At 48.7% G+C, this 21,856-nt stretch overlaps 2 protein-coding genes across 2 annotated transcripts in view; one reads left to right on the forward strand and one right to left on the reverse strand.

The window, feature by feature from the left end:
- The window catches only part of RIF1 (replication timing regulatory factor 1), a 35,936-nt gene extending 24,549 nt beyond the window's left edge, over nucleotides 1-11,387 (forward strand). Inside the window, exons 22-35 of the mRNA XM_058028520.1 lie at nucleotides 1,076-1,118; nucleotides 2,598-2,800; nucleotides 3,594-3,693; nucleotides 4,079-4,222; nucleotides 4,513-4,655; nucleotides 5,288-5,377; nucleotides 5,455-5,509; nucleotides 6,101-8,995; nucleotides 9,368-9,499; nucleotides 9,790-9,867; nucleotides 9,962-10,077; nucleotides 10,356-10,509; nucleotides 10,795-10,903; nucleotides 11,138-11,387. Coding sequence (XP_057884503.1) covers nucleotides 1,076-1,118; nucleotides 2,598-2,800; nucleotides 3,594-3,693; nucleotides 4,079-4,222; nucleotides 4,513-4,655; nucleotides 5,288-5,377; nucleotides 5,455-5,509; nucleotides 6,101-8,995; nucleotides 9,368-9,499; nucleotides 9,790-9,867; nucleotides 9,962-10,077; nucleotides 10,356-10,509; nucleotides 10,795-10,903; nucleotides 11,138-11,379 — 4,504 coding nt within the window. The 3' untranslated portion in view covers nucleotides 11,380-11,387. The remainder of the gene's footprint in view (nucleotides 1-1,075; nucleotides 1,119-2,597; nucleotides 2,801-3,593; nucleotides 3,694-4,078; nucleotides 4,223-4,512; nucleotides 4,656-5,287; nucleotides 5,378-5,454; nucleotides 5,510-6,100; nucleotides 8,996-9,367; nucleotides 9,500-9,789; nucleotides 9,868-9,961; nucleotides 10,078-10,355; nucleotides 10,510-10,794; nucleotides 10,904-11,137) is intronic.
- Nucleotides 11,388-14,325: 2,938 nt separating this feature from the next.
- The window catches only part of NEB (nebulin), a 98,356-nt gene continuing 90,825 nt past the window's right edge, over nucleotides 14,326-21,856 (reverse strand). Inside the window, exons 132-140 of the mRNA XM_058027542.1 lie at nucleotides 21,690-21,782; nucleotides 21,188-21,280; nucleotides 18,800-18,892; nucleotides 18,398-18,505; nucleotides 17,951-18,134; nucleotides 17,335-17,427; nucleotides 16,284-16,436; nucleotides 15,714-15,823; nucleotides 14,326-14,499 (exon numbers count right to left, since the gene is read on the reverse strand). Of these exons, the coding sequence (XP_057883525.1) occupies nucleotides 14,326-14,499; nucleotides 15,714-15,823; nucleotides 16,284-16,436; nucleotides 17,335-17,427; nucleotides 17,951-18,134; nucleotides 18,398-18,505; nucleotides 18,800-18,892; nucleotides 21,188-21,280; nucleotides 21,690-21,782 (1,101 nt within the window). The remainder of the gene's footprint in view (nucleotides 14,500-15,713; nucleotides 15,824-16,283; nucleotides 16,437-17,334; nucleotides 17,428-17,950; nucleotides 18,135-18,397; nucleotides 18,506-18,799; nucleotides 18,893-21,187; nucleotides 21,281-21,689; nucleotides 21,783-21,856) is intronic.

The raw sequence follows: 21,856 nt of genomic DNA on the forward strand, positions 1-21,856 counted from the left end.
CCCAGATGCACCTGTTGCATCCCACAGCAGCAGAAAACCATTGCTTGCATTTTGTTCCTGAGGCCTCCCAGCTTCTCAGGAGAAATAATCCAAAAGCATTTTTCATAAAACATCTCCCTGACAGTGCAGCTCAGGGTCTGCAGGGCTTCAAAAAAGCTCCGTATTTCAAATTGTGATCTCTTCAGAGTGACTCTGTTGGCATCTCTGCAAGGCTCAGAGGCTTGCTTTCCACACCCTGCAGTAAGGATATTTATTGATAGAAATAAAAAAAAAAACTTTTAAGAAAAAATAAGAATTTTACATTAAATTTTCTAGGAAATTATTGGTAATTTCTTGAGGTGCACCAAAATCCTTCAAGTTTTGAAGCAGAAGAAAATACTGGGAAAAACTTTGCTTGGTGCTTTTTTCCTGAGCATTGTTTTCCCTGTATTTATTCATGAAAATTAAAAAGATTTTTTTCTGAGTATCATTTTTTTAAAAAAGATTTATTCCTGAAAAAGGAAAAGTTGGATAAATATTTTTGAAGAAAGACATGTGGAAGCAAATAAAAATTTGGGAACCTCTTCAACTTGGAGATCACAGGCTTAGAACATGAGTTTAAAAATGGAGATTGCTCACATTTTCCTGGCTAATTGTACCTAAAGATTTTTTTGTGCATGGAATATATTTACATGGAATATATTTATTTATGTGAAATCTGTTTATTTATATGGAATTGTTTAGTTTATGCAATTGCTTAGTGGTACTTCAGCTTTTTAATGCAAATGTGTTTAAGGGGAGCATTTAGAGTGCAATTAGAAGTTCATTTATAAGAAAAGCTTTAATTTTAAATTTGTACTGTTACCACTGACTTTTCCATTAATTCCTTCTGAAATTTAAAGGATGATCTGGGAATTTAAAGGATGATCTGGGAAACTCCATCAGGAAATTGTTTAATCCCCAACTGAGGCTCATTTCACAAAATTATTCCATCAAGTTACTCTGAAACCAGTGTGCAGTGCTGGAATTAGTTAATTTTTTATGCTTGGGATAAATGAGACAGCAAAATAGAAATAAATTGAATTTGTTTTGGCAGGCTCCCTGAGGTGCCCAAAGTGTACAGCAACCTGAACAACAAGGTAAATCTGCTGCAGAAATCACTGTGGGCTGTTTCTCCTGTAATAAAAAAAAACTTTTAAATTAAAAATTAAAATTTAGAAGTAAGGATTTGGGGGGCACATGGAACAGCAGAATTCTGCTATTTCTTCTGTGTTATAAAAAGGTAATGAAAAATGTGATGAGGATAGAGATTTAATTTTAAAATTCCTTTAAATTAAAAAAATATAGAATTTAAATTTTAGAAGTAAGGATTTGGGGGAGATAGGGAACAGCAGAATTCTGTCATTTTTTCTGTATTAAAATAAAAGATAAAAATGTGGTGAGGGTAGCGATTTAATTTTAAAATACTTTAAAATTTAAAAAATTAAAAATTTAAATTCTAGAAGTAAGGATTTGGGGGAGATGAGGAACAGCAGAGTTCTGCGATTACTTCTGTAATAAAATAAAAAATGAGATGAGGGTAGCGATTTAATTTTAAAATTCTTTTGAATTTAAAATCTAAATTCTAGAAGTAAGGATTTGGGGGAGATGCGGAACAGCCGAATTCTGCCATTTCTTCTGTATTAAAAAAAGATAATAGAAATGTGATGATGGTGGAGATTTAATTTTAAAATTCATTCAAATTTAAATTATTTTAAATTTAAAAAAATTAAAATTGAAATTCTAGAAGTGAGGAGCACTCAGCCCTGGGACTTTAATGTGATGTGACATTTTGAACTGTAAAAATAATGTTGAAAATTAACTCGTAACTCAAATATTTTGAATTTTTGTTGGAAATTTCTATTAACCCCGCTGTGTTTTGTTCTCCTGAGCTGGAGAAGCTCCTGGCAGAGATCCTGCAGTGCCTGCAGTGCCACTGCCCGGGCTTGCGTGACTTGGAGCTGCTGCAGCAGCTGAGCCCGGTGCTGTGTTAAGAAAAGATAATGTGATGAGGATAGAGATTTAATTTTAAAATTCATTCAAATTTAAATTATTTTAAATTTAAAAAAATTAAAATTGAAATTCTAGAAGTGAGGAGCACTCAACCCTGGTACTTTAATGCGATGTGACATTTCGGGCTGTTATTTATTGTTGAAAATTAACTCGTAACTCAAATATTTTGAATTTTTGTTGGAAATTCGTATTAACCCCGCTGTGTTTTGTTCTCCTGAGCTGGAGAAGCTGCTGGCAGAGATCCTGCAGTGCCTGCAGTGCCACTGCCCGGGCTTGTGCGACTCGGAGCTGCTGCAGCAGCTGAGCCCGGTGCTGTGTTAAGAAAAGATAATGTGATGAGGATAGAGATTTAATTTTAAAATTATTTTAAATTTAAATTTAAATTATTTTAAATTAAAAAAAAATTCCAATTGAATTTCTAGAAGTGAGGAGCACCCACCCCTGGGACTTTATTGCGATGTGACATTTCGGGCTGTAATTTAACGTCGAAAATTAACTCGTAACTCAAATATTTTGAATTTTTGTTGGAAATTTCTATAACCCCGCTGTGCTTTGTTCCCCCCGAGCTGGAGAAGCTGCTGGCAGAGATCCTGCAGTGCCTGCAGTGCCACTGCCCGGGCTCGTGCGACTCGGAGCTGCTGCAGCAGCTGAGCCCGGTGCTGTGCGCGGCCTTCCAGCACCGGAGCCGGCAGATCCGCCAGCAGAGCGCCCAGCTCTGGAACTGCACCTTCGCCAGGGCCTCCTCCCTCACCTACCCCCCGCAGCTCAAGTAAGGAAGGGCTTTGCAGCGAGGTGTGTTTGGCCTTTAGAGCAGGGAAGGTCAGAGTGTGGCCAGCTGAGGTTAAGGCTGACACCCAGCTGCATGGTCTGCCAGCACCCAAGGCCTCGGGCTGTGCTGACTGTGGACTGGATCGCTGCTAACGACGAGAAGGAAGCAGCTGGACACTCACTGAGGGGGCAAAACTTGGTTTATTGGAAAGCCCACGATGTCCCAGCGAATGACCCAGAACAAAGGATGCTTCAGGGTTATAAAGGGAAGGAGTGGACCCGGGAGGGGTTTACAAAAGACCAGTAGGGGGAGAAGAGGGGATGAACTTAATACAAATGACTTAGTGGAGAGCCCAATAGTTACCAGGTATGGGAGGGGCCCTGGGACCACAGCCAACCACAACCCCCAAAGGGGAGAAGCTTCTGGAATGCTAGGTGGAGTGGGGGGGTGATTGACTTGGCCCAGGGAGGAGAAAAAGCATACATGTAAGGGAAAAAGGGGAGGAGGAATTATATAACCTAACAGATTGACAATAGAACTGGCAGGGCTGTGGCGGGAAAACTGAGGAGGGCAGAACCACCCTAGATACATAAAATGGGGGAGGAATTAAATGAACTTAATGAACACACTACAACACAGCTTTGTATTGTTCCCATCCTCTCATAAATGGTGCTGTGCCATTCTGGTGCCCTGGGCAAGCTGGGCATGTTTGCATTGTGAGCTGCTGCTCTTTTCCTGCACCTTTCCCCTCCCATACATCTAAAATAATTTTCTGGTTTTTGTTGTTGAGCAGGTCTGTGTTAAGCCAAGCCAAAAAGAAAATCCCTCTGCTGCTGCCTGGTTTTGAGAGCATTGAGGTGTCTGAGGAGTGCAGTGGCCCCTTCTCTGACCTGGTAAATGTTTTCTTGGGAATTGTTCAGCAGGGAGTGAAAGGTCAGCTGGGATTTTTAATCTGATTGACCTGCACTGGTTTCATATTAAGGATGATAAACTCTGCTGGGTTAGCAATATCAAAAGGCTCAGCTTGTTTTTGCCACTTCCTGCATTGTAAATTTAGAGTTCTAGGAATTTCTTTGAAATAATTAATTTTTTAAGTTGATATCTAGGAATTTGAGTTCTAGGACTTTCTTTGAAATAAATAATTTTTTAAGTTGCCCTCTACATAATTCAAAAGAAATCCGTGGGTGTGGGATGGTTTTATTCTGGAAATTACCACAGGGTGGGTTTGTGAGCTTGGAGTTCCTTCCCACAGCACATTCAGTGGTTTTATGTGGACAGATGGAGAACTCCCAGCTGGATGCAAAGATCAGTGGGATGGAGGTGAAGGTGGGACAGAAACGAGATTCAATCTTGGCACAGACGAGTGAAGCCAAAAGTGATGGCAAGGACAAGCCCAGCAACGTGCAAGCAACACCTGCAAAGGTAAAGTGATCCCAGAGAGGGGTCCTGCAATCAAGTCCAGGCTCTTCAGGGCAAAATCAGCACTTTGGGGATGCTGAAATATTTTTCTTTCCTGCTTGGGCTGCCTAGCAGAGTCAGAGTTAATATTCCTGTCAGAATTTTCTGTGGAGGTTGTGACAGATTTGGGTTTTGGTGGGCTCTGTGTTTGGCAGATCCCTCACAGAGATAGGCCATGCCCTTCAGAAATTCCTGATTTTCAATTCTTCTCTTGTTCCTAACCCAGGATTTGGTGGTTTTTTATCTCTTTGCAGTTAAAACTAGAATTTCCATCTCCTAAGACAACAAGTGAGACGCTTCTGGAAGAGGAGAAATCTGTTGATTTTGTGTTTATTCCTCCAGAAACAAAACCAAGAATATTGACAGAACATCAGAAGGAAGTGCTTAGGTCAAAGAGGTCTGTCATTTATTGTTTTAACTTCATGTGAAATGTCATTCCTTGAGTAGCTGAGCTTGACTTCAGTTCCTGTTTCTCACACCTCCCCAGACCATTGAGTCTTGTTCTTCCATACCAGTTATGGAGTTTAAAGCTAAGAGAGTTCCTTGCTTTGCTGTATTAAAGCAACCAAATTATTCTTGCAGTGGCATTTCCTCTTCTGATTAATTGCACTCTCTCTAGTCTGTTTGGAGTTTGGAGTTCAGATTTTCACTTTGTGACTCAGAGTGTGAAATACAAGATGTTATTGTTCATAAATCGTGGGAAAGAAAGGATTGGGTAAAACAAGCTGAGGATGGGATTTCTTTAGTCAGGAATTAGGATATTCCCAAGACTCATCTTGATTGCAGAAGAAGCTTTAGAATGATCTCTTTTAATGAGAGAAGTTAATATTGGTGTGTTTCTGTGCTTAGGCAGCAGCAGCAGTGTAAGCAGGACTTGAGGCAGGAACTCCTCTGGGCTGTGGTGAATTCTTTGCAGAGAGGGAATCCCAATCAAAGCTTTTATTGCCCAAAAGTAAAGATTTAATGCAGCTGATAAGAATGGCCTTGAAATAAGGAGATAATAAATTCCCATTCCTGGTGTTGTTCCAGAGCTGACATTCCTGCCATGTACAACAACCTGGATGCTTCCCAGGACACCAGCTCATTCTCCCAGTACAGCCAGAGCCAGGAGGATTCTCTGTGAGTACCAGTGCCCAGTTGTGGTGATTTAAGGGTTCTCCTTTGGAGCAGCACTGATTTCAGTCATTCTCTTCTAGGGAAATGCCACCTGCAGTAGAAACTGCCAAAGAAGACCCTGCAAACCAACCTCAGGTAATTTCCCATTGGCTGATGGTCACTAAAATCAGAATTTTTACCAAGCATGAGAGGTTTTGTGATTTGTTCTCCATTCTCAACACCAAGTGAGAGAAAATTTAACACCATTGCAGTGTTCTGCTTTATATCATTTATTCCTTTAGGATTAATTAGAATGTCATTTAGGCCAAATCACTGGTTATTTGATGTTAGGATGGGAGGATTTATGTGAGCAGTTTCTGATCACCCACGTGCCTGTGCTGCCCCAGGATTTTATTGGGATAAACATTGTAATTCCTGAATTCCTTTTGGGGAGGACTTGCCTGAACAGCTGCTGTGCTAACAGCCAGTCAGAGCAGGTGAAATACAGCAAAACTTCAAGCATTTTTGTGATGATTTGTTTTGGGGTTAAATGGTTTTAAAAAGCGTCTTTTATAGCTATCAAAGCAGAGATAATAAATCATTTGGTGGTTAGAAAAACCTTGTGGGTGTGTTGTTTTCTATTGCACCAGAACTGCAGTTGACTGTTGTATGATATTCATTGGGCAAGTACAACTGATCCATTTGATTCCTGGGACAAACCTTTTGCTGTTGATGTTTTTGGGACAGGAGGAGAACGTGGGGAGTGAAGGATCTCACTCAGAGGAGAGCCCAGCCTGCACCAGCGAGGAGGAGGCCAAAAATGAGACAGCTGAGGGGATCCCAGAGGAAACCTCCATTGGAGAAGATATGGAGACAAGCTCTGTGGAAGCAGCTCCTCAGGAGGCCTCAGCAGGGAAGGAGGACACCTCAGATGTCACCAAGAGCTCAGTGGGGAAGGAGGACACCCCAGATGTCACCAGCAGCTCAGCAGGGAAGGAGGACACCTCAGGTGTCACCAACAGTTTAGTGGGGAAGGAGGACACCCCAGATGGGCACCTGGATGCCAGCAGCTCAGCAGGGAAGGAGGACACTTTAGATGTCACCAACAGCTCAGTAGGGAAGGAGGACACCTCAGATGTCACCAGCAGCTCAGCAGGGAAGGAGGACACTTTAGATGTCACCAACAGCTCAGTGGGGAAGGAGGACACTTTAGATGTCACCAACAGCTCAGCAGGGAAGGAGGACACCTCAGATGTCACCAGCAGCTCAGCCTCCAGTGACATGGTCTCTGGCACGCCCCAGCCCGTGAGCCGGCGCCAGTCGTTCATCACGCTGGAGAAGTTCGGGGCTGCAGAGAGCAGGCCCTTCAGCCCAGCCCCTCTGGGCGCTGTGTCAGAGCTGCCTGGGAGCCCTCCTGAGGCAGGCACACGGCAGAGCAGCAGTGACAGCAGGGCTGGGGCTAAGGCAGAGAAGTCTGGGGAGGAGGGCAGAAACCCCCCGAAAGCCGAGGCCGCCGCGCCTGCCCGCAGGGTGACGCGCCGGCAGAGCAGGATGGAGCTGCAGGGCAGCAAACCCAAACTCCAGGGCAGGCCTGAGGAGCCCCCTGAGAGCCTGGAGAGCAGCGCTGAGCTGGGCTCTGCGGGGCAGGACGTGCAGCACATCCTGCTCAGCCACTCGCAGGTGCTGCTCTCCACCGAGGCTGACATCCAGAGCGCCCAGGGCGCCATCGCCGAGATGGAGCAGGCCCGGGGGCAGGACACGGACTCGAAGGAGAACACCCCCCCAGAGGGCAGCAGCTGCCCCGAGCAGCCCCCAGGGGAGGACAGCCAGGCGCCTCAGGCGTCCCCGCAGCAGAAGCAGCTCAGACGCTCCTCCAGGAGACGCTCGGAGCCCCTGGAGAGCTCCTCGGGCAGCCAGGACAGGGAGGATGGGCCCCCAAAGAGAGACAGGAGGAAAGAGGAGGAGAAAGCTGGCCAGAAGAAGCTGTCCCAGGGCAAAGGGGATGGATCCCAGAAGCAGAAAGGAATTCCTGGGAAAACCACGGAGAGCACAAAAGAGAGCAGCCAGCCCGAGAGAGCGGCAGAGGAGTGGGGCTCCAAGGACTGCCCTGCTCTCAGGGGGCTGGAGGAGGAGCCTGGCAGGGCTGGCAGGAGGGCAGAGGAGGCCCCCAGGGCAGAGGGGGAAGGCACAGCAGGGCCAAAGGTGGAGCGGCCGCGCTACCACACCAGGAGATCCTCCCAAGGGCTGCTGGCCAGCATAGAAAACTCTGAGGCTGACAGCTCTGAGGGCAAGGAGGAGAGCACAAGGAAGAAAAAACCCATGAAAGTGAGGAGTAGAAGCAATTCTCTGGAAGGGAAATTGAAAGAGGGACAGGCAGGCAGCCAGAGCCCTGAGGGACCTGCCCAGGGCAGTGAAACCAAGAGTGCCCTGGAGGCCAGTAAAGGTGAGCCTGAGCTTGGCACAGGGGCTGCAGTGCCAGCTGAGCCTGGTGGCCTGGAAGAGCAGGAAATCGCTGCAGAGGCTGAGGGCTCTGGCAGCTCTGAGAGTCCAGGAGCTCTGCAGGACACCAGCGTGGAGCCCAACAAGGCTGAGGCATCCATGGAGTCTCTGGGCAGCCCCTGTGAGCCTGAGCAGGATGGGAGGGCAGCAGAGGAGAGGCACAGCAGCACAGGGGACTGTGCCCCAGCTGCACATACTCCAGGTGCTGAGCCCTCCTCTGTGCAGAGCCCTGAGTGCCACAACAAGAGAAGCAAAAGGGTGAAAAAAATCAAGAGCTGTGATTGCTGCTTCAAAAAGCCAAAGCTGCAGGTGCCTGAATCAAAGCTCTCCGAGTCTAAAATGGAGAAAGCTGAGCTGGAGGAGCCTGAGGGCACCCAGACCCCAGCCCAGACCCCAGTTCAGAATGTTTCTGGTCCCTCAGACTTGGAGGAGAGCTTGGCCCTGGCTCCCTGTGGAATGAGCACTCCACTGCACCCTCCTGAGGAACCCTGCACCTTCAGCCTGGACAGGCAGGAGATGGATGTGGAGAACCTGCAGGGAAGCACCGTGGGGGTGGAGGAGCAGAGTCCTGAGGATCCAGAGGCTTCAGCAGCTGAAACCACCGAGTCCATGGAGGAAATACAGGAACCTGCTGAGCAGAAGGAGCAAACAGAGCAGGTTCTGCCTGAGAGTGTTCCTGAGGAGCCCAGGGAGAGCTGCCTGGACTCAGGGGAGCAGGGGGAAGAACCAGCAGCTGCAGAAAAGGAGGAAATCAAGGAAAATGGAGAGCTGGAGGAGGTGCCTGAGGAGCTGAGTGTCGACAGCACACCTGAGGAAAAAGAGGTGAAGGAGCTGGAAGGAAATCAGGAGGATAAAGGAGAAGCTGAGAACTGTGCTGGGGAAACTCGTGTTGGTGCAGATCAGGAGATGAAGGAGGAATTGGAGGAGAATGAAATCAAAGTGCCTGAGAGCGTGGCCGTGGCGGAGCCGAGCGTGGATTCCCCCCTGAAGGGGGCAGGGGATGGCCCAGGGCAGGTGGCTGAGAGCCCCACCAGCCTCCAGGCCCGCTGCACGTGGTCCCCCTCAGCCTCCCCCTCCACCAGCATCCTCAAGAGAGGCGTCAAGAGGAGCCAGGAGGACGATTCCCTGTCGCCTGCCAACAAGGTAACCCTGGGAACTGGGTGCTGCTCCATGGGTAACTGAGATCACTCCACATCTGTTAAATAACTGGTGACTGTTGTGAATAATCTTACAGGAATGGTGAGGTTTGGGTTTGGAATGTGCCAGATTTGCATTGTGAGGGTTTTATTTTGAGGCAGAGCACCCTGGATCGCTGCACATCCAGGAGCAGCACGCTCAGGGTTGTACACGGAGATTCCTGAGGGAATCCTCAGCCTGTCCTTGGCTGAAACATTCCCTGGCTCGTTCAAGAACTTCAGTGATGCCAAACTGAATTTTTCTGTCTCCTCAGAGTGACCTCCCCAGGCTGTGCTGGGCTGAGTTCCCACTCTGAAACCTCCCTCTCTCTCTCCTCAGATCCGCCGAGTCTCTTTTGCAAACCCCATTTTCCAGGAGGGCCTGGCAGACGACATCGACAGGAGGAGTCCTGTCATCAGATCCCATTCCTCACCCTCCTCCAGGAGCCTTAAAATCCTCTCCAACATGCAGGTCAGGGTAGGGCCTGTACAATACTCTGTGTGTCCCAAGCATTTGTGTATTTATCAGAAACAGCATGGCTTTGGTGCATGTTTGTAGTCACTTACACACAGTTGTAAGGGCTGAGGAGCAGAAGTGTAAGAAACAAAACTGCCTTAGCCTGACTCATTCTGTTACTGTGAACTCTGAGGTTTCAGGGGCTAAAATCTCACCATTAACTGAATTCCTGCTGTTAACTGAATTCCTACCATTGACTCAATTCCTACCACCCTGAGATGTTTTTTTCCTCTTTTTCTATCCAGCACATTACCACTCCAACCAAAGGATTTCTGTCCCCAGGATCTCGTACCCTTAAATTTAAGAGCTCAAAGAAGTGTTTAGTAAGAAGTGCTTTGGTTCATGTTTCCCTTCTATTTTTTTCCCCTGTTTTCAGTGGGTGACAGTGAATTTAATGCTCTGCTTGTGTTGTCCCAGATCACAGAGATGTCCAAGGAGTCCCTGCCGTGCCTCTCGGAGTTTGTGTACCCTGCCTTGGCCGGCTGCAAAGCCCCTGTGGATGTCATTTTACCTCAGATCACATCCAACATCTGGTCAGTGGCTCCTTGCTTTTGGAGGTGATTTCAGTAAAGACTGAGCTCTTACTGAGCCTAAGTTGTAGCCAGAATTCTTTAAAGGGAATGGGGTTGGTTGGGTGAGGAAGAAACTTGAATATTTTGGCGTTTTTCAACTTTTTTGGTGACGGAAAAGCTCCCCAGGGTTGGGGAGCTCGTGCAGGGCCAGGAGTTGGAGTAATGATCCTGTGGCTCCCTCCAGCTGGGGATATTCCCTGATTGTGCACCAATAACCCATTTTGCCTCCCCTGCTGCAGTGCCAGGGGCCTGGGGCAGCTCATCCGAGCCAAGAACATCAAGACCGTGGGAGACCTGAGCACTCTGACAGCCCTGGAGATCAAAACCCTCCCCATCCGCTCCCCCAAGGTCTCCAATGTCAAACGAGCTCTGAGGGGATACCATGAGCAGCAGGTAAAGTGGGATTTCAGCACCCTGGAAGCCAAAATCGATCCCGTTTACTGCAGCAGGAATGATGCCTTTTTCCTTCATTAAAAACAGCACTTTAAAATTTAATCCCTGCCTGCCTCAGTACCATGAATTCAAGATACAGATGGCTTGGTTAAACTGTTATCATTAACAGGAAAAGTGATTTGATTTATTATAATATTTATAACTTATTATGATTTATAGTTTATTTATTACTCACCTTTTTTTTTCCCAATCTAAAAATGTTTTCTCTCCCCCAAACACGCCCAGGTGAAGTTTCGGGTGTTGGAGGAAAGCACAGTGCTTGAAGATACTGAGAAGCCTGGGAATGATGTGGAGGAGAAATCTCTGAGTGGAGATGAGGAAAAACTTGCAGCAGGTACCTTGCTGGTGGCTTTTTGCTTTGGATTTGGAGGGTTCTGCTGTGCTGGTGGAGAGAATTATTTTGGGTTTAGGTTTATTGTAACCCTGAGGAAGGGCAGGGTGCAGTGCCTTTCTGGGAACGCTTCCCCTGGAATAAATGCATTGCAGGCTGCTCAGAGATGTGATTTTGTACAAACCAGCTGGAATTGTGCTGGGATTTCCCTGCATTGTCTCCTTTCCCTCCCTGCAGATCTGGTGGACGCAGGCAGCACCAGCAGCACCAGCAGCAGTGGCAGTGCCGAGCCGCCCGCCGTGGATCTGCCGGGGCAGGTGCAGGCTCTGGCAGCCCAGCTGAGCTCCGAGGGGCTCGGGGCCTACTCGGGCCGGCAGCTGCTGGAGATGCAGGAGCAGCTGCTGGGGATGGCCGCGAGCATCGCCCGGAGCCTGCGGGGCCGCTGGCCCTGCCCGCCCCCCGCGGGCACCCCCGAGTAGCCGCAACCGCCCGGGGGGGCTCGGTGCCAACCGGGGGCTCCTCACTGCTCACCTGCTCACCTGCTCCTGCAGCTGGCTCTGGGGCTGCAGGGGAGCTTCTTAACATCTTCATGGGGTTTTTTCCTTTTTTTTTTCCTCTTTTATTTCTTTTCCTTTTCCTTTTTTTTTTTTTTTCCTTTTTTTTTTCTTTTTTTTTTTCCTTTTTTTTTCCCTTTTTTCCCTTTTTTTTTCCTTTTTTTCCTTTTTTTTCCTTTTTTTTCCTTTTTTTTCCTTTTTTTTTCCTTTTTTTTCCTTTTTTTTCCTTTTTTTTCCTTTTTTTTCCTTTTTTTTCTTTCTTTTCCTTTCTTTTCCTTTCTTTTCCTTTCTTTTTCCCTTTTTCTCCTTTTGTTTCCTATTTTTTTTCATTTTTTCCCCTCCTTTTTCCCCTCCTTTTTCCCCTCCTTTTTCCCCTCCTTTTTCCCCTCCTTTTTCCCCTCCTTTTTCCCCTCCTTTTTCCCCTCCTTTTTCCCCTCCTTTTTCCCCTCCTTTTTTTTTGCCCTTTATTTTTTTGCCTTTTTTTCTTTGCCCTTTGTTTCTTTGCCTTTTTTTCTTTGCCCTTTATTTTTTTTGCCTTTTTTTCTTTGCCCTTTATTTCTTTGCCTTTATTTTCTGCTGGTTCCTCCCCGCTCCCAGAGCCGTGGGCAGTTCCCTCCCTGGCAGAGCTGTTCCTGTGGGATTGCTATGCATCTTTCTTTCGGGCCGTGAAAGAAAACCTGACAAAGCTGTGCAATAGCAGAGACTGTGAAAAACCAAACCAACAGAGTAATTAAATTATTTTTTTCAAACCCAAAGTGTTCTTACTGCTGCAAGCTCCTGCTGAGAGCGGGCTGAGGGCTGCAGCTGCCAGCTCTGCCCCCTCCTGGCCCAGCTGCCTCCCCCGGAGCTCTGGCAGCCCGTGCGAGGTGAGCTGGGCTTGATTCCTCCAGCAGGAGCCTGGGATTTGTACTGGATCTATTTTTCCATGTATTTTTGTACGACTCGAGCTCAGAGGAAATGTGCTTGCACAGGAGAGACTCTGCAGAGCCCCCCAGGCTGTGCCCCCTGGCCTTTGCTGGCTGCAGCTCTCCTGGTGGGGAGACTTTTCCATGAGGAAATGATGAATTTGGACAAGAGCTCTTTGTATATTGTGTACAGACTCACAGCAGATGTTGGGTAATAATTTATGGAGTTTTAATTGCATGGATTGTATTGCTGCTGCTTGGAGACCTTCAGCCAGAACTCCCAGGTGTTCCCTGTGGGATTCTGATCTGTATATATTGTACTGTAGCTATCCAGATGGGTGTTTATTGAGAGGAACTGCTGCAGGTGCTTTTCCAACTTTTACATGGGCAAATAAAAGAGCTGATAGTTCCCAGACTTGGTGTGGCCTCGTGGTTTGGTGGCTTCTGGGCTTTGTCCCTCTCCAGCTTCCCCTCAGGTCTGGATTCCCAGGGCTGGGAGGGACCTTGGAATGTCACCAGTGCTGGGGGAAGGTGGGAGCAGATCCTCCAGGACAGGGTGGGATCTGGGCTGCAAAACTCTCAGGATTTTTTTACCCTGTTTGTGTCTCATGGAGAAAAGGGATGGGACAAACAGCTGGAGCTGCAAGGGGAAGCTCTGTGGGTTTTCTTGTTCTGGTTCCAGATGTGCTTTCCAGGTCAGGATGTTCCTGAGCCATGGGAAAGGTTTTGATCCCAGCTCCCAGTGCTGGCAGTCCTGGACCTGCCCTGGGGAAGGACATTTCCCTTCCTGTGCCCCTGCTGGGAATTCCCTTGGACTCTGAACTCCTCAGGGGTGATGCTACAGCCCCTGCTGTTAACTGGGATTTGATCTCTGGGAGACACAGTGTCCAGGGGTTTTTATTCCCTTCTTCCCTGGGAGGGGCTGCTGCCAGGTACTGCAGCAGATGAAGCAAAATCTGATGTTCAAGTGTGGAATAACCCCAGATCTGGGTCCTTGGGTGAATTCCCTTTCCCAGCACCACAGCACCCATCCATCCATACTGCAGAAACCTCAGCTTTATTCATCACTAATTTACAAGAAATCACAGCTTTTGCCCCCAGAACAGTTGCAGGAGAACATTCATGAGAGCTCAGCAAGCAGGAGAGGGGTGCTTGCTTTTCCCTCCCCAAATAAATCGGGTTGAAATCCAAAGCTTAAATGGAAAACGAAATTAAAGAGATTGAAACATTTTAGAACAGCCCATAAAAATTCTGTTTGTTGGATAATGAATCATAATGTGTGGTAATCTTTAGCAATGGAATTTTGGAGATGTTGTGTAGTATCTTAGTATGTAGATACATTAGATATCTACATCTGATTTAATATATTAGATGAAATGTTTGAAATGCCAGAAAAAATTGGGACTGTTTGGCACTGGGAGAAAGGCAGGATGTGCTTAGAGGTACTTTTGGAAACGGTGTGAAATATTCCAGGTGCGTTTTGCTCTGCAGTTATTCCTGTTGGGGCTGAGGGGGCCAGGAGGGCTTGGGGACGGTGTCCCACTCCTGGGGGAGGTGTCCCATCCCCATGGGCAGGTGTCCCAGGGTGAGCTGTCCCATCCCAGAGTGAGCTGTCCCATCCCAGAGTGAGCTGTCCCATCCCCAGGGATGAGCTGTCCCATCCCAGAGTGAGCTGTCCCACCCCAGGATGAGCTGTCCCACCCCAGGATGAGCTGTCCCACCCCAGGATGAGCTGTCCCATCCCAGGGTGAGCTGTCCCATCCCTTGATGAGCTGTCCCATCCCTTGATGAGCTGTCCCATCCCAGAGTGAGCTGTCCCACCCCAGGATGAGCTGTCCCACCCCAGGATGAGCTGTCCCATCCCAGGATGAGCTGTCCCACCCCAGGATGAGCTGTCCCATCCCAGGATGAGCTGTCCCACCCCAGGGTGAGCTGTCCCACCCCAGGGCACCCTCCCCGGCCGGGCTCACACGGCCTCCACGTAGTTGGCGGGCAGCATGCCGGTTTTGCCGGTTCTCTGCACGGTGCCGTACATCCAGCCCTCGTCGATGGCCTGCACGTTGACAATGGTGTCCCCGTCCTTGAAGGACACCTCGTCCGCGTCCGCCGCCGTGTAATCGTACATGGCCCGGAACGTCTTCTGCAGGGACACGGGGGACACAGGGGACAAGGTCAGAGCCTTACATAGCTCAGAACTTTGCAGGAACACAAAGGACATGGCAACATCCTGCCATAGCTCAGAACTTCTGAAGGGACACAAAGGACGTGGCCACATCCTGACATGGCCTGGAATGTCTTCTGCAGGGACACAGGCGACACAAAGGGACGTGGTCGCGCTCTGCCATGGCCTGGAACGTCTGCAGGGACGTGGTGACACCCTGACATAGCTCAGAAGGGATGTGGTCACACCCTGACATGACTCAGAACCTCTTCTGAAGGGACAGAAGGGACATGGTCACACCCTGATGTGGCCTGGAACCTCTTCTGCAGGGACACAGGACAGAAGGGACGTAGCCAAAGCCTTACAGGGGACACAAGGGACGTGACCACACCCTGACGTGGCCCAGACCCTCTTCAGAAGGGACGCAAGGGACACGGTCAGAGCCTTACAGGGGACAGTATGTCTTCAGGGACACAAAAGGACAGAAGGGACATGGTCACACCTTGGCATGGGACAAAAGGGACACGGTCAAACCCTGACATAGCCTGGAATGTCTTCTGCAAGGACAGAAGGGACATAGGGATGGGATTGGTGTCACAGCAGGGTGTGGCTGCTCATTCAAACCTGGCTGTGGATTCTCCTCCCTCCCTGGGGTACCTGAGTGCCACAACCCCGGGGCTGCTGGTGGCACTGAGCCTGAGCAGTGTCCCCACGGTGGCCTTGGGCACCAGCAGCTCCAAGTGTCACTCACAAGTTGTTGCCTCCCAGCAGTTCCTGGGGGCGATGCCATTCCCATTGTCCTTTACTCCAGAGGCAATTTCTGACCAAGCACTTCCTCACAGCCCTCCGTTTGCAAGGGCTGAGTAGGAAGAAGAGCCCATGCCAGGGTTCCAAATGCCCATGCCAGGGTCTCAAATGCCCATGCCAGGTTTCCAAATGCCCATGCCAGGGTTCCAAATGCCCATGCCAGGGTTCCAAATGCTCATTCCAGGTTTCCAAATGCTCATTCCAACTTTCCAGCCACAGGGGAGGCTCTGTCCCCCTTAAGTCCCTGTCACACCTGGTTTCATACAGACCCTCAGCCCCACAGACTGGGATGTCACCAACTTGGTCTCGCATTAACACTATTAATTAGTGCTAATTAACAATTAATCAGTGGCTGTGACCCCTCCAGGTGCCCCAGGGTTACTCACCCCAGCAGTGGAGGGGTGGGAAGGCACCGAGGACACCGTGGTTTGCTGGGTGGCCACTGAGGAGGAGCGTTGCTGTGGCAGCTCAATGGTCTTGACCTGCTTGTAGCCCACTGCAGAGAGAGGGTGGGGTTATTATGGGATGGACAAAGATCATTGTGTGGGGTTTTTATCATAGGATTGTGATGGAGGTGGTCTGGAGAAGGATCATTGTATGGGGATTACGGGATTGTGATGGAGCTGGTTTGGATAGAGATCATTGTGTGGGGTTATTATGGGATTGTGATGGAGCTGATTGACATAAAGATCAGTGTGTGGAGTTATGGGATTACAATGGAGGTGGTTGGGATTAAGATTGTGTGGGGTTATTATGGGATTCTGGCAAGGCTGGTTGGGATAAAGATCAGGGATGGGCCCCAGGGTGGGTTAAGGTCAGTTTAAATGCACATTTACAGCTGTGGCTTGTGCACAACTCGGCATTTTGGAGACGTTTTCCCTGGCTGTGGGGGCTGCTGCACACTCTGCCACGAGCAGTGAGGATCCCGTGTGTCCCCAGGGTGGCTGTACCTGTACCTGTGGCCGTGGTGGTGAAGAAGCCCCCGTTGCTGTAGTAGGACAGGCGCTGCTCGGTGCCCTCCGAGGGCTCGGATTTCTCGTCGGCCGCGCCGCTGATGCTCAGGGCGCTGGCGGAGCGCGAGTGCTCGCGGCTGCGGCGCTGCGCCTGGACTGGGGGCACACGGGGACTGTCACCACCTGGGGGGCTCGGAGCCACCAACCTGGGGCTCTCAGAATCACCACCCCTGGGGCTCTTGGAGCCACCACCCTAGGGCTCAAAGCCACCACCCTGGGGCTCTTGGAGCCACCACCCTGGGGCTCTTGGAGCCACCAAACCCAGGGCTCAGAGCCATCAAACCCAGGGCTCGGAGCCACCACCCCTGGGGCTCAAAGCCACCACCCTGGAGCTCTTGGAGCCACCAAACCCAGGGCTCAGAGCCACTACCCCTGGGGCACTTGGACCCACCAGCCCCAGGGCTCTCAGAGTTCCCAACCCTAGAGCTGAGACCTCACAGAACCCCAGCCCTGCTAAGCTCAACTTTTCCACGATCCCAGTGTACCGTAGTGGGATTTCCCAGTGCTTTTTTAAGTATTCCGTGCTGAAGTCCAGCTCTTCAATATTCACGGTGTTTTATCCTTTCTCCAGACTCTTTCCCCTTAGTCCTCATTGCTTACAAAATCTTTATTCTAATTATCCTGTGATTTTCTTCCTGACACAGCACTGGGCTGTCCCCACGATTTTCTACCATCCAGGTATCTTTCCTCTCAGACAGGAGTTAAATAAAAAGGTCACTGAGAACAGCCTGTTCAGTAATTCCAAGAGGAACCACAGGCTGTACCATGGCAGCTGTGGATCATATAAACAATCCTCCTCCTGCCTCTGTTGGATCCTTTTACAATAGGAAAACTAATAATGTGTTTTTGGCCATTAGTTACACTGGTGAGGAGCAGCTACAGCCAATTTCTCCCCTGTCCCCTGTGTCCCTTGGGGTGCCTCAGCTCTGGTTGGCACCCAGACCCCCCTTGCAGGAGTTCAATCCCATTTCCCCCTGCAGCCCCTGGGACACACCTGAGATCATGTGCAGGCTCCGGGACTGGATGTTGTCCTCGGCGGGGTCGTAGTCGAAGACGGAGCCAGGGTTGGTTCTCCACACCCGGAGCCCTGCAGGACAAAGGACAGTTCCTGAGGAGAGGCCGAGCAGCACAGCCTGGCAGGACAGCAGGACAGGAGCTGTGTCCTCCCAGCACTGGGAATGGCCAAGGCCGGGCTGGATGGGGCTGGGAGCACCCTGGGATAGTGGAAGTTGTCCGGCTCATGGCAGGGTGGGACTGGATGGGCTTTAATGTCCCTGCACCCCAAACCAGTCTGGAATTCTTTGAAAAATCACCGTTATTTTATAAATTAATGCTTCTCAATTCTGCAGCAGAGATTAGGCTTTTTTACAATCAATCTACAGCACAGTATTTCTCTAATAGATAGAGATGGAGTTCAGAATAGAACCATAAATGCAGTGTGACATCATCAAGGTGGGGAGAGCAGGTCACAGGTGATTTGCAGCTGTTGGGGCAGAATATTTCCAAAAAGGATTTGGATGAGAACATCCCCAAATAATGTTGAATTGGAATTGATGTGGCTGAGCTTAAATTGAACCCCTCCTGCAGCAGATGCGCCCAGGGCTCCTGACCTGTGATGTTCTCCTGGTCCTGGTCCACGCGTTTCCGCTCCATCTCCACCACCCTCCTCTGGATGCCCCTGTAGCTGATGTCACTGAAGTCCTGCATGTTCTTCTTCACGCGCTCCGTGATGGGGTCGGTCACCACGGGCGTGAAGCTCCCCTTGCTCTTCTCAAAGTCCTCGTGGTACTTCACCTGCAATTCCAAAGGATTGTCATTCCTGCTTCCCTCGGGGGCGTTTCCAGCTCCTGAACTTTGCCCTTCCCAATCCTAACCCCAGACTTGCTTTAGCATTAAAGCCTTGGATACCCAAACCTGGTTGGACACGTCGTCCTTGCTGCCAGGCAGGGTTATTTTTATATTGAACTCCTTTTATATTGAACTTTATATTGAAATTTTACACTGAACTCCTTTTATATTGACCTCCCAGGGGAAGGCCGTGCTGGCAGAGCTCTTACAGTGGAGATGTGTTTCTGGGTCTCCCGCACGCGCCGCATCTCCGGCGTGTCCAGGACATAGGCGGCTTTTCCTTGGACTTGCTTGCGGAAACTGTCCGAGTAAAGAACCTGCCAGGGGAGGAGGAGCACAGGAGTCACCTCGGGAGCACCAGGCTGCCAAAGAAGGGCCAGCCCCAGATTTTTATACCATTTTTTATGAGTGATCTTACTGAAGAACCACGATTTTATACGTCACAGAGTATCACGGCAGTAATTTGAAATTTAAGCGTTTAAAAACTCCCCAAGAGGACCCAATTGAGTGCAGAAATACTTGATTGCACCAGGAAGTTTTGAAGAATTCCATATCCTTCCAGGCCTCTCCTGCCTGAGAGAGGGTTTCAGGGATTCCTGTGTTTCACCCACCGAGCTGATGTTCTCCTGGTTGCGTTTGGCTCTCTCCATCTCCGGGGTCAGCGGGGTCGGGGTGCCCTTGGCCATGTGCTCCTTGTACAGCACCTGCAGGGCACAGACACAGCTCAGGCTGGAGGGATCCCAGCTGCTCCTGGGAATGGGGTTAATGGTCAAGCAAACTCAGCCCCGCAGAGTGGAAAAGATCTCGGGAAACAAAGCAGCTGAAACGTTACTGGCAAAAGGTAAGAAAAATAATTTAAAACATCAAAGGGAAAATAGGCAAAAATAAGGAAGACTGGGAAAATAAGGCTGATTAGGTGGAGTTTGGCTGAGGATGGTTATTTTGACACAAGGTGCTTGGCTGAGCTTGCAGTACCGAGCTGATTTGTTCTTGGTTCCGCTTGACTCTCTCCATCTCCGGAGTGACCGGGCTGGGAGTGGCCTTGCCTAAACCTTCCCTGTATGCAACCTACAGAGCACAGAGGAGCTGTCACAGGGCAGAACTCCACACCACACCCGGGCTGTTATGGGCTTGCACTCAACACCACCCGTTAGGATCAAACAAAATAAATTAAGGAAAAATCGTATTAACAACTTCAACAACAAAAAAATCCTTTAAAATTAGGAAAGGGGGGAAAAAGTCAGGAAAAATCGTATTAACAAGTTAAATGACAAAAAAAATCCTTTAAAATTAGGAAAGGGGGGAAAAAGTCAGGAAAAATCATATTAACAAGTTAAATGACAAAAAAAATCCTTTAAAATTAGGAAATGGGGGGAAAAGTCAGGAAAAATCGTATTAACAAGTTAAATGACAAAAAAAATCCTTTAAAATTAGGAAAGGGGGGAAAAGTCAGGAAAAATCGTATTAACAAGTTAAATGACAAAAAAAATCCTTTAAAATGAGGAAATGGGGGGAAAAGTCAGGAAAAATCGTATTAACAAGTTAAATGACAAAAAATATCCTTTAAAATTAGGAAAGGGGGGGAAAAGTCAGGAAAAATCGTATTAACAAGTTAAATGACCAAAAAAATCCTTTAGAATTCCAGTACTTAAGAGGTGACTTTTGAAAGGAAAAATTAGCGGGTTAAATAAAACCAGGCAGAGCGAGGTTATTCAGAAGAGCTCTGCGCCCTCCCGGGTGTTAACACGGGAGCTCTGGCAGGGTTCTCCTGCGGGAATACCGAGCTAATCTGCTCCTGGTTGCGTCTGACTCGCTCCATCTCGGGAGTGACGGGCGTGGGGGTCGCCTGCCCCACGTTCTCTTTGTACAACACCTGCGGGACAAACACAAGCCGGGCTCTCAAACAGCCCAAAACACCAGGGCTCAACACAAATTACCACTCTGTTACCACATCTCAAAACTCAAACGTTTAGTGAGGAACGGGAATGGGAGAACTGGGATTTGGGGTTAAAAGGGCTTTATCCAGGTGGCTCCAGAGGCTCAGGAAGTGCCTCTGGCTCTAAAAAGCTGTGTAAGAAATTATTTATCTGCTTTTTTAAAATCTATATTTGAAGCAATTTCTCAACACAAATTATCACTTTGTTACCACATCTCAAAATCTCCAACGTTTAGTGAGGAACATGAGGAGGCAATGTGGGATTTGGGGTTAAGGGCTCTATCCAGGGGCTCCGGAGGCTCGGGGAGTGCCTCTGACTCTAAGAAGCCGTGTAAGAAATGCTTTATGTGCTTTTTTAATCTGTATTTGATACAATTCCTGATATTTTTTAAATCTATATTTGAAGCAATTTCTCAACACAAATTATTACTTTCTTACCAGATTTCAAAACCTCAAACGTTTAGTGAGGAGCAGGGAAGGGAGAACTGTGATTTGGGGTTAAGGGCTCTATCCAGGTGGCTCCAGAGGCTCAGCAAGTGCCTCTGGCTGTAAAAGCTGTGTAAGAAATGCTTTATGTGCTTTTTAAAGTCTACATTTGAAGCAATTGCTGGTCTTTTTAGGAGGGAGGTGGAAGTATTTTTGCCACACTGCCCCAGTAATGATGTCAGGGATCCTGAAGTCAAATCCACCTGAAAATCCAATGGAAGGTGAAACACTGAACACAGAGAGAAGCCTGAAGACCTGGGCTAGTGAGAGGTAAGGGAATGAAATGATCTCTGTGTCCCTTCCAACCCAAACATTCCCTGATCCCCACCAAGGGATCTGAACTCCTGAGAGGGTCTGGATAGAACCCACAAATTTACAAACCAAGTTGTAAAAAAGGCCCAAAACTCTGGATCACACTGTTAACACCAAAGTAATTTGGGTTTAGAAGGAGCAATTAATATGCAGAAAAAAAAAGAAATACATCTCTTTTTAAATTAAAACCAGCTCTGAGTGGGAGTTAGGCTGTTACTTGATTAAGTTGAAGCACAAAGGAAAGCAGAAATTCCTGGGAAGGTACCGAGCTAATGATCTCTTGATTGCGTTTGACTCTCTCCATCTCGGGGGTGATGGGGGTCGGGGTCACCTTCCCCACATTTTCCTTGTACAAAACCTACAAGGGAGTACCCAAATGTCACTGAAAAGGAAAGGAAAAAGAAAGAAAGAAAAACAAAAAGCCAAAAAGCAGAACAAAGAGCTTTGGAGCCGTCCCACCGAGTTAGGTCTGGCCATGGGGAGGAGTTGGAGCTTTGCCATTAATGAATCTGGGATGCAAGAACGGCGGCAAAGCACGGGGGCAGTAAGAAAGGGTTTAAAAATTCAATCAAGACAACATCATCCCTCCCAGAAAGGGATTGTTTTTCCCCAGTAAAAGCCTGCCTTGGGCTTTAGTTTTTAGTTTTCCCATTAAAGAGAAGCCGGCGCGGTTTGTGTTTCAGGGGTTAGTAAGCACAGGCTGCTGAGGCTCCAGCCGGGTTAAACACCCCGCTGCGGTTTTTAGGGACTTTTCCTGCCGTAAGTACCGAGCTAATGATCTCCTGGTTGCGTTTGACTCTCTCCATCTCGGGGGTGACGGGCGTGGGGGTGGCTTTCCCTATGTTCTCCTTGTACAACACCTGCGGGATGAGAGAGCCCAGAGAGGCACGGTCAGCACCTGCTCTCCCCACGCGTCCCCTGTCCCTCGGATTCA

The sequence above is a fragment of the Melospiza georgiana genome, chromosome 7 (genome assembly GCF_028018845.1).
Source record: "Melospiza georgiana isolate bMelGeo1 chromosome 7, bMelGeo1.pri, whole genome shotgun sequence".
Classification (NCBI taxonomy): domain Eukaryota; kingdom Metazoa; phylum Chordata; class Aves; order Passeriformes; family Passerellidae; genus Melospiza; species Melospiza georgiana.